The sequence below is a fragment of the Anguilla anguilla genome, chromosome 2 (genome assembly GCF_013347855.1).
Source record: "Anguilla anguilla isolate fAngAng1 chromosome 2, fAngAng1.pri, whole genome shotgun sequence".
Taxonomy (NCBI): Eukaryota; Metazoa; Chordata; class Actinopteri; order Anguilliformes; family Anguillidae; genus Anguilla; species Anguilla anguilla.
In genome coordinates this window covers 54,077,649-54,089,797 of record NC_049202.1, presented here as the reverse complement: position 1 = coordinate 54,089,797, position 12,149 = coordinate 54,077,649, and the positions used below count along the sequence as shown (strand labels likewise).

General features: G+C 38.1%; 1 protein-coding gene across 1 annotated transcript in view; it reads right to left on the bottom strand.

Annotated features, from left to right (window-relative positions):
- Window positions 1-9,502, bottom strand: part of dnah9 (dynein, axonemal, heavy chain 9) — a 124,177-nt gene extending 114,675 nt beyond the window's left edge. The window contains exons 1-9 of the mRNA XM_035405087.1: window positions 9,152-9,502; window positions 6,019-6,215; window positions 5,570-5,728; window positions 5,258-5,388; window positions 3,765-3,976; window positions 2,997-3,230; window positions 1,001-1,168; window positions 728-844; window positions 267-417 (exon numbers count right to left, since the gene is read on the bottom strand). Coding sequence (XP_035260978.1) covers window positions 267-417; window positions 728-844; window positions 1,001-1,168; window positions 2,997-3,230; window positions 3,765-3,976; window positions 5,258-5,388; window positions 5,570-5,728; window positions 6,019-6,215; window positions 9,152-9,502 — 1,720 coding nt within the window. The remainder of the gene's footprint in view (window positions 1-266; window positions 418-727; window positions 845-1,000; window positions 1,169-2,996; window positions 3,231-3,764; window positions 3,977-5,257; window positions 5,389-5,569; window positions 5,729-6,018; window positions 6,216-9,151) is intronic.
- Window positions 9,503-12,149: the final 2,647 nt, after the last annotated feature.

Here is a 12,149-nt window from a genome sequence, read left to right as displayed (position 1 = left end):
ATTAAAGTGATTCACAAGCTTGAAAATGATGTGGAAAAAATGATGGCATGGCAACTGCAACGGACATATTGTAGCGTTCTAAAAAAAGGCCATCAATGAGATCATCAAACAGATCATAAAAATTATCTTATTCAAAAAATGAACAAGAAAGTCTTGAATTTGTGTCTTAAATTTTAACCATACTAAACGCTGTGGTATAGTTTCCATCACCCTTCTGCAGAATGAAAGTAACATGCATATTCTGTAGAATATTGGCCGTTTCTCACTTAGCTCTTCTTCTCTTTGCACATGTCTGTTGTACAGCAATTTGCAGCAGTCCAGTTCCCTGTCAAACATGCTGACAAGGAGAGGATATCTGTCCTCGGCATCTGCAACAATCAGGGGACGAGCAAGAAGGCTCCCAAACATGTCCAGAACCTGCCAAGAATACAAAGGGCATGAAAACGATGACACCAGAGAGGTTTTGGCACTGTTTTGCCATTCAGTTAGAGATACACGTAAATTGAAGGAAATACAAGAGATACCAGAATTGAAAAACTTTGCATGGTTTAACTAGTTACCATTTAGTTGCTAGTTACCATTAGTGATATTATTTATGAAGAGGAGGAATGCATTTTTGTATGTGTTTGCACGTGTGTATGTGAGCATGCGTGTGCGTGTTTGTGTTCATTTCTACATATGTGGGTGTCCAGAGACTGTTGCCATAGTAACTGGTTCCGGCACTCACTTTGAAGGCATGCTCTAAACCTGAAGCATCGTCAAATGCCTGGCAAAATATTGCACCCAGACGCCGATCCATGTCTTCCACTTTGCACTTAAACTCACAGACATCAGCCTTGAATTCCTAGCAGGCCCACAAGAAATGAAAAATCAGATATGCTGAGTCAACAAAGCAGCACAGTGATAAACTGCCACCAAAGTTTATCTACAAGTTATTTGTTTCTAATAGAAAATATGCTGCACAATATATAACATAAGTGTCTCATGATGCACTGTATACCTGGTTAGTAGTGTCCAGGCAGTCATAGGACTTCTCTGTAAATACTTTGAAGGTTTCCAGAAACTCCTCATACATGCACAGCACCTGCTGACTAAGCATCTTTCCACGAATTCCTCCAAACTCAATCTTCTCCAGCTTCATCATATCCAGAGCCGTCAGAAGCAGATTCTACAGTGGGACAGATGGAGAAGAGGCATGGAGGGTCTGCAAACATTTTTTTTTTTTTTATAAGCACAAAGACCACACTTATAAAATTCCCTTGAGCTGTCATAACAAGACATTCTGTGGCAGGATATATATTTAACTTTACAGACAAAAAATAATAAATCTGTCCTTCACCAATTGTAAAGTAACAAGTCAGCTGACAGCCTGTCTGTGGTTGCAGACAAGTCATCAGATGCCACAGACAACCATGGTTTGTACATTCAAAAAAACAATTCCATCAGATTTCGCAATTTCACAAGGCTAGTCTTGTCTTACAGAGTATACCTTGCTGCTATATATTACTGTTCAGTTCCAGACAGCATCAATAATTGCCTGTTGGACTTTCAATTGGGTTTCAATAATGTGACTGCATTCGGCTTGGATAATGCGAGTTATGTGTTGAAAGCATATGAGGAAACCCTCAAAGGACTGATGCTAAATGCAGCCCAATTAACCCGTGATGGCCACATTTTGGCACTGGTGAGGTGTATTTGCCCAAGCAATTTCCCCAAAGTTGCAAACTCATGGAAGCTGTTGACAAAGTTTTTGAGCATTGTCCAAGCAGAAATATGCACTATGCAGTGCTTCTGAGGAACACGATAGCAAAGCAAGGACCTGCCAGTAAAATTGAAGCACATAAAACGAAATTGGGCACTTGGTATTCTGCTGTGTTGTACCACTACCAGTAGCTCAATTTCAATCCCAGATTTGTCAAACAGGAGATGGACATCTCACCAAATATTGCTGTGCTGGCACAGCTCAGGGAATTGTGCGACAACGGTTTAGGGGCACAATTCATGTCAATTACAGAACAGAAAAAGCCTTACGGAAATGATCCGCTGGTTTGAGTAAAGAAATCAGAACACATGAATCATACAATATGACTGAACACCTAAAAAATTAATACCAAACACTGGCACAGGAGAGGCGCAGTGAAGTGAAAAATATGGCAATGCATCAAAACAATCTGAGAAGTTGACAACATACAGTATCCCAACCCAAAAGAAAGAAACTGTGTCTTTCAACTGGAGCCCAAATTCATTGAGGCTATTTGGGTGTTTGATCCCAAGTAAGTCTGCACTGCTGTTTTGACAAAACTCCCCCTGGACTACATTCCAGGATTTAACAAGAACTGTTCTTCTACAATATACAAATTATTTGCAACTGCAAACACTGCAATGGCACTGGGGGAGCTCTCAGGCAAAACCTAAATATTCTAAATATTCAGCAAAAAGCTAAACAGTAATGGTCCATTCCAACCAACTCTGTCAGTGCAGAAAGATGTGACTCTTCACATGAGCAGTTTATACAGTAAAGGAATGAGAGATACTGCACAAATAGCCTCATATTAAAACTGTGTATGCAGGTGGTATAACTGCAGTTTTTCTGTGCAAGCTACTTCCCACTGATTAAAAACAATATACAACATTATGAAGACACATTTCTGAGGCAGTAGCATAATAACCGACATGAACACAGCGTGCGACAGTGAGGGAACATTGCAGTCAATCATGCTTAAGTGGCAATTGAGTTATCAACATGGATGACTGGGGAGGTGTAATGTGATAATTGTCTGACACGTGTGATCAAAAAAGGCTTTACTGATCTCATGCTGAGGGATGCCTGAAATGCAAATGAGAAAACTGCTTTGGAAAAAATGGTGACCCTAGTTATTTATAATCGCAGTTCCTGAATCTAATGTACATTCACAATTTTCTGTATTGTATCATTTAAATACAGGGGGAAAACAGAACGAAAGGCTCTCATGCTCTTGTTATATTTTCCAGCTTGCCTCAATGCTCTGCACTCTTTCAGTGAAGCTGTCCATAGCAGCGAACACCATGGTGGAGGAGAAGTCCCATGGCCTCAGCTCCTGCCCGTTCTTCTGGTACTGACAAATATTTCCCTTCATCTCATCATAGGTCTGCCTGAAGTGACTCAGAACATCCATGGTTCCCTGGACCTTGGCCAAGCTCTCTTCTGTCTCCCCTTTAAGGATATCTTCTGGGTTCAGATATGCTCGGGCCTAACAAATTAGAACATTGTTATTTGCAAAAAAACCATGTGTGCTACAGTTTAAAATGAAAAGAAAGCTAAAAGACCAAAATAGCAGATTAATCATCAGAACTAAAATATAGATGGGTTTACTCCAAAGGTTCCCTTGCACAGAGCGGCAAATCTGAATTTATTTTAAAGTTCAAATGTGATCTGTGCAATACAAGCATTTCTACCCATAATAAATAATAAACCCATGGGCTACCTGATTAATTTTTATATATTCAGGGGCTAATTATTCTGTGGAGGAAAAATCAATTCTCATTCTGCATACATTTAAAAACATGGGAAATTAAGATGCAAAGTGATAAGGGAGGTATTCAATTAATAACCATGAAACAAGGTCTCTATCTTTTCAAACTCTCTACACAGAGGAGTACTTCACCTCTGAATATAGCTACCAACTACTAAAAAGTTTGGACTGTGAGATGAATTATTTACTGAGTGGAAGTTTACAGTTAAAACATTCTGAGAAATCAGGGAGTACAGTGCATATGCAATTTACCTGTTGTATGAGGAGGTTGCAAATCTCTTGTAGCAGTACAATGATTCTGGCAGGAGTGTTGTAGTATTTGGAGTTTGCCCATGTCAGACACACACTATGCATTAAGGGGCCAATCTGACTCTTGATTTCGTTGAACTCCACACTTTCCAGGCTCTCAAAGAGTCGCTGGAGGGGCTTTAGGTAGACATTGATGTCTCTGGCCTCTTCCAGTGCTGAACAGAAATGAAGTATGTGGCCAACACAGCTTAGGTTCAAAAGACAATTCAATCGTAACTTTCCATTCATTTTGTAGCCTCAGAGCTTGAAATTGTGCCACTTAGGAGTTTATAATAAACAACATACTGCATTAGGCATGTCATAAGAACGGATGGTAAATGGTAAGTGGACTGCATTTATATAGCGCTTTTATCCAAATCGCTTCACAATTGATGCCTCTCATCCACCAGAGCATTTAGGGGTTAGGTGTCTTGCTCAGGGACACTTCGACACGCCCAGTGCGGGGATCTAACCGGCAACCCTCCGACTGCCAGACAACCGCTCTTACCTCCTGAGCTATGTCGCCCCCTATGTCGGATACTTCAGTACCAAGTCGATGTCAAAATTTAGAAAACGTAATGGTACTAGTTTTTTCAACAGTATCGGTGGAACCAAGTCCAAATTGGTATCAACAAGCAGAGGAAGAAGTCTAGAAAAGATTAGAAAGATTGGAAATGCCTACCAATATGAAAGAATAACAATAAGTGAAAATGGGAAATAGTAGGCTTATACTGCTCCTGCAGCGATAGCCTAGATCTGCCAAACACACACGCAGGGCAACTGAAAAATGTATTTCCGGAAATCATATTGTGATTAAAATATCAGTTTAAAGTATTGTGGACAAAAAATTTCTTTATACTGTATGTCTTTGCAGGGTCCCTGAATGGCTCCTTACTAACTCAAAAGAGACCTGAAATAAAAACATTTAAAATGCCATAGAACCAAAAAAATGGCAGGCTTGAGCCCTCATGGCTTGCAGCTGTCCAGATAAATGTAACTAAACAACCAATTTGATTAAAAGTTGAATAAAATTTGCCATAATATCAACATTTTCATTAACAAATTGTGACAGTGCTAGGCCTGGAAGAGGGAATCAAGGAAAGTGCAGGAGCAAGAGAGAAAGAAGGAAAGATGAAAATCAAAAATGTTATATTACTCAAAGCACTCTTTTGGTTTATTTTGCCTTGTTTTGAATGTGTGTTTATTTTTTCGACAGGATCCCATGAGGGAGAATGGCTAAGCATTGTTTTTATTTTTCAAACAGGCTGCCTCCTCTTGTGCTCTCGTTGTTTGCAAAAAAATAAACACTCCAGACCAAACAGGATCATTACAATCGCCTATATTTTCTGTCCCAGAGGGGTCACATGGTGTTTCACATATCATTTTTAATCTCACTAAGACAAATTAAACATACTGGTTTAACTACTATATTTAAAAAAAGCTGGAAAAAAGCTTACCTGCTACGACATCTTGGAACATGTTTTGAAATGCAGGGTAATAGCTGCTCTCCATCTTTTCCAAAAGCTCTGACATTTTGGCCACTTTTGTTGACTTGAACTGTCCATAAATGCATTCTAAGTCAGCATACCTGAAATAAGTATAAAAATAATTCACAAAATGCTAGCCTCATAACCCTGTAATCTGAGAATCCTTTCTTCTGCGTTTCTGGTTATGGCCAGCAAATACCAATAAATAAAGCTGATAACTCAATTTTAACAGATTATATCGGCTTCTTAAATAGAGTGCCCAAGACCACACAACACACTGACCTGTTTTTCCAAAACAGCAGTTCCACATGGGGGGTTGGACTCTTTCCTTCCAGTAGTGGTTCAGATGAATCCTTCTTCAGTACCTCACGAATCTGGTGGGTCCACTCAATCACTACTGACTCAATGGAGTGGATGATGCTTTTGTCCACCAGGTCTCCACTGAATGATTTAAATTAGATAGGCAGTGACTTGAATCAACCCATCAAGAATGAAGAAGATGCTGCATCCTGCAAATGTACTCTAACAGTAGCTGCATTCCATTAACCACATGTCTCGAAATATCTTGGTAAATCAGTCATGCATTTAGTAAATTCCAAACAGCGATCTGTTCTACACAAGCCTGATATTTGTAGTCAAGGTGAGAAAAACAGAGAACCAATTCACATGCAAGTCAACAAAAGAAAAAATATTTCAGCAGAATATAAGACACACTTCCAATTATTTGTTACCTCTTGTCCCTCTCTAGGGCTGCTTGCTCCACTCTCTCTGATCCTGCAGGTAGAGGGAGAAGCGTCTTGCCTTTGACTTGTCCAGCCACCACAAACACATTGGTCTTCAGAGAATGAACATGTTGCTTTATGTCTTGTGACACAACATGTGGCCATTCACAATGGTTCCTGTTATTGGCCAGGACTGGCACCACAACCTAATTTCCATTAGGAACAAATAGAGGGAGGTATTATGTCAAGGTAGCTTTTGGCACATAGGAAGGTCACATTTTCAAGGAAATACTGTTACTATTAGGCATTGCATTTCAGCTCTTATTTCATGCACTATTGTGTACACTGAAACAGTAAAATAGTGCAAACTTTCCATGCCATGCAATATTTTGCCATTTTAACATGAGACAGTTCATTCCTTATATTATTAAATATTCAAATTACTCTGGTGTTCTTACATTGTATACACTGTATAAGATAAAATTAAACAGGGTTTCTTTGTGTATTTCAAAATATTTGGGCAAAGTTTATAATGTTTCAGTGATAAAGCACTGATACTGTATTTCAAATCATGTCAATTTTCATGTATTTTCTCATTTGAAAGCAATAGACACATAAACAAAGAAACAAGTTAAGCCTAATTACGGTACTGTAGGCTCCAGTGGATCAAACATTTTGAGTGTGAGATCAAACAGGCCTCCATTTTCAGAAAGTTTCACAACATAACAATTTCAGCAAATTTCTCATTTCAAGTTTTAAAGATTGTCCTACACAAGAAATGCTGCAAAGAAAAACACTAAAATGACCTCAAAGACAGCACAACTAATGCAACTGCTTATTTTGGTATGGCCTGAAGGGGAATGAGACAAGTAGGTTATATTGTGCATTGCACACAAATACAACATTTATAATTGTCACTGGAGGAACAGGAATCCCATGGTTAGTCCGCTACTCAGTTGTGAACTCAGCAAATATAACAATTTGTCCTTTCAAGTCCTAGTCCCTTTAGAACAATCCATTAAGGCGAAAGGCCAAATTCCTTCTTAACCATCCTGTCATCCTCAGGGTCAAAATTAACATATACTGAGTTTTAAAACCAGTGAAACCCCCTGAAACTCAATCTTTCATCATGAAATTTCTACTTCCCGGAGTAACCCTTTTTTTTATAAAAGCAGTACACCATCATGGAACAAAGACTGTCTCATAAGACTTTTTAACCCTACGGTTATGAAATTAAATGTCATAATTAAAGTTAAGCACCACACATCTGTCACAGCAAAAAAAAACTATTATGATGTGTGTTTTGCAATAAAAATGAGTGGTGTAGAATGAAAAAATTAAATCTCTGGACTATGATGTCAAAAACAGTTATTCACCAATTTAAAGACATACTACACAGGTTTTTTTCCAGAGTTATGCCTTCCATAGCTTTTGTAGCTCATCGGAAAAATTCTAAAACTTGAATTTTACATAAATAAATTATGCCGTATAACCCCACCACAGCATGTAAACCACTGGTAAGCTTCAAGAACAGAACAGCCAGATTACAGTTTACTAAAAAGTACATTAAGATCTGTGGAGTCCTGGAGCAAAGTATCGTGGTCAGAAAGAAAGGAATTGCTCATGATCCAAAGCACCATCCCTCATCTGTAAAACATGGTGAAGGCAGTGTTATGGCTTAGGTATGTGTGGCTGCTACTGGAACTGGCTTCTCTTCATTGGTAATTTGACTGTTGACAGCAGCAGCAAAATGGATTCTGAAATGTGCAGAAACATCTTATCTGTTCAGATCCAAACAAATGTCTCGAACCTCATTGAAAGACACTGTTAATTGCAGCAGGACAAAGCTCAAACATACTGCTAAAGCAACCAAAGAGTTTTTCAGGGCCAAAAACTGGATTGCTCTCTTTTCGTTGGCCAAGTCAATCACCCAAACTAAAACTAACCAAACATGTGTTTCCCTTGCTGAAGACAAGACTGAAGGCAAACAAACAGGAACTGAAGATGGCTGCAGTACAGGCCTATCTGAGCACCAGGGAAGATACCCAGCATCCAGTGATGCCTATGAGTTGCAGACTTCAGGCAGTCATTTAATGTACAGGATCTTCAAATATGACAACTTCAGGTTCATGTTAATTTGTCTAATTAATTATGGTCCCCTAAAATGGAGGGGGAGGGAACTATGCATAAAAAGTCTGTACTCTCAAAATCAGCAATTTAATCTCATATTCATTGTTTAATTTGAAATCCAGTGTGTTGTAGTACAGAACAGAGCCAAAACAACAAAAATTGTGTCACTGTCTAAATACAAACCACACTGCATATACTCCACACTGTAGTATAAAATACCTGTAAAATGTATGGCTGAATAAAAAGTTCCTATACGACACACGCACACACACACACACACACACACACACACACACACACACACATATATATATATATATATATATATATATATATATATATATATATATATATGCGCCCTAGGAACATTGTCCAGTTTAGTTCTTTCTGTGTATTGTCCTAACACATTGTCAACCCTTGCTGAAAAAGCAAACTTACTAAATGAACTAATGTTGCAGTAAACTTCCAGTTGCCCGGCAAAGAAACAATCAGCTACCAGTTTGCATAGCTACACACAACTTCATCTGGTTGTAACCATGGCATCATCCAAACAAGCCAGGCGCATTATCCACTGTATTGATACGGATTCCATTGTGTCTCCTTGTGCCTATCTGAATGCCGCCATTCCTATTGATAAAGCATGAGAGAAACTAGTATTTGTCAGTGAACAGTTTAATCGGTGGCCTACGAAACAAAACCAATGGATACAGATTTAAAAAGTGAAACGAAAAGAAAAGCCTCCAGTTGACAATCAACGCAATAACTAACTTTCCACTTCAACAACTTAATGCAACTGGTAGTTACACTGCCCAAAATGTATCATGCAGTTTTGAGAACCTGTTTTATTTTAACTGCAGCTTCTTTACTTTTTGTTGCAGTCGTTTCATGTAACACTTCACATTGTAAGCGATACATTTTTTAAAATGCTAAATGAAACTAATGAATAATGTGGGAAAATGTGTCGTATCGACCTTCCCCGCTGTTAACAAAGTGTAGACGGGAACAGCCTTACCTCTTCCACCAGGGCTGAAAATTGGTCCAATGGAGAGTATGATAAGTCTCCATAACACAAATTACTTTTAATAGAATCTGCAGTGAGCACATCCTTGTTACGTTTCACAAAATAGACGGCTTTATTTTTGGAGTTTTCTGGAAATCCAAATGAAGGAAGCAATTGTCCTGCTGCATTTAACGAAACGACAAGCGCAGGTTGGTCGGAGCGATCGAGAAAGTCCTGTATGATTTGTTTATATTCGTCATTGGTCAAACATTTCTGCCACCGGTCAGGTTTCAGTTTCATAGTTTTTAAAACATATTCCTCTAGGAACTCGTATCTCTTGTCTGCAACAGGTGCGTCTCCCATTTTCACTTATCCTCCAGTCCTGAGTAGGCTAACCCATAGATTTCACTACTCTGACCGGCCGAAGCTAAGGTACTGCATGTAGTGATTCCCTCTTTGCTTCCATAGTAACAGAACTGTTTGCATTAATCTACGGTTGCTTGAGGGACAAGTGGCCCTTCCTGCGGAACCAAATTCCCTGCTGTGTTGCCAGCTTTAGGGTAAATTCCCCGTTTACGATGGATGCGTCCATGAGAAAAAGATAAAGGAACGTTTGGATGTCCATTGGGATGTCTTTAAAACGTTCCGTCGAAAGTTCCCTGAACTAAAATAGGCTAACATTCGTCTTAGTGGATTTATCACTGAACAGATTTTTTTTTTTCTTTAATTGAATGTGCTTTCCATTTTTTATTTATTTATAAAGAATGGTCTATATTAGAGATGTAGGCTATTGTTTCTTATGTAATACAGCAATCAAACCAGTTGAATTAGATTTATTTAATTTTTAAATTAAGAATTTTATTTAAGAGTTATTTTTTTTCTTAGAGGGGATCCATAAAATAAATAGTCTAAACTTAAGCACATTATAAACACATTTGACCATAACCATCATCTAAAAGTCACACAGAATCTTGATCAAAGCAGATTGTGGTTGCGAGGATATGTCTTCCCATATCACTAAGGGAGGAAGGATTTTAGTTGAATGAGATGGACCTTGTCAGTTAAGGGCACTGTAGGCAGCCTGCACAGTTTTTCCTAGGAGCAGTCTGTACCCACTTTGCACAATACCAGGCCTTTCTCAACCACAGAACTTGCAACTGGCCTTCTTATTGTACTGCTAAATAGTCTACATATGTATAAACTCTACATTTTGCAGAAAGGCAGAAAGTGATACATTAAAAAATATGGATTTTTATATCCATCTGGTTACCTGCATTTTCTCACACAGGTCGTTATGAGGAGCATTGCTCAGTTACTATTTCCATGCTTTGGTTGTATCACTACACATATTTAAGTATTGCATTTAACTAGAATAATGAATACAATTCTCACGCAAAGTATCAATCACGCTCCAAAAACGTATCTATGCATGGATCTTTTTTAAAAGATTTTTTTCATTGAACCCGAATTACCAAGCCAAACCATTGGAAACTGTCAAACTATAAATACGTTATTTAGCACTTGAGGAGCTAAATATATTTCCATCAAATTCCACAATGTCACTGTAAGTGTGGATTGGTTGTGGTGTGTACAATATTGTCACTAATATTTTGACAGCATCATAAGCTTGTATCAGTCATAGCCCTGAGGCAAAAAGACTCCCAAAAACATGAAGCGGTTAAATGTGAAGCTTGTTGGCCTAACAAGCAATCATTTTTCAGATATTGTAGGGCACATGAAGAGCCATATCAGACAGCAATGCAATGTATATGTTCATTGCTAATACTATTCCATCTTTGTGTGGGCTCAGATTAAGCCAATAAAGTCACTCATTACAAGCACGCTGGACCCTAGCCTTGGCTGTATCTTGCAGGTTCACAGCCAGGCTATGGTCACCATTACACCAAAACAGGGTGGGTATGCCAGCTGAGTTTTTCAGGGTACTGCCACATAACACCCCCCCCCCCACCCCCACCCCCCCATTGAAACGCCAGGTACCCCAGGATACCACTCTCATCACAGTGGACTGTACTGCTCCTACAATTGCCTGTAATGGGGAACATAGTCACTGACTTACAGCCAAGTCCACCAGGGGATTACATACACTTCATCTACAGCAGTTCTTCCATGATGGCAGGAAACACAGAAAAAATTAAAGCAGCACAATGGCCCGTTCCAAACTGGGGAGAGAAAAGGTGAAAACATGTCAACATCAACCTTCTAACCTTTCAAAAATATCAATTATGGAAGCTGCTCGTAACCTTCAGAAAAATTCACACACAAAACATCACATAAAACAAAGGATCATAAACATGACTGTCATAACTGCAATACTAGACCCAAAAACCTACCATGCATGTGGTTCTAAAATGTTAGATTTTATTTGGATTTTGGTTTGAACAATTCTTAAACAGCATCTATTTTAAACCTGATTAACATAGAAACAGTCAAAGTAAAACATAACACAGAACAATATAGTTGAACATGATGCACAATTATGGAAATTAATTCTGAAAATAATATCTAATAGTTTGTTTTACTAATATGCAGTAATATTATATGAATATCAGCACAGAGTGTCTAAATAAGATATAATGGTGAAACTGAATTATTATTATTATTATTGTTATTATTATTATTATTATTATTTAAAAAACCAATACAAAATTATTAATATGATTTTTGTATTCAGCCCAATGAAACTCAACAAAATGAAAAGCAAAAATTGAAATACTTTATAGAGCCACCAGCTCTGCTTTTATTATTTACATTACATTACATTACAGGCATTTGGCAGACACTCTTATCCAGAGCGACGTACAACAAATTTCTAATAAGCTCATTAAACCAAACAACGTCACTGATCCAACAGGAATATACAACACATAGATCACCTCTGTTTTGAAAAATGTGCATTGTCTTTTATTATTATTATTATTATTATTATTATTATTATTATTATAGCACTTAATCTTGCAACAAAACCAAAGCAAAGTGCTTCACAAATACA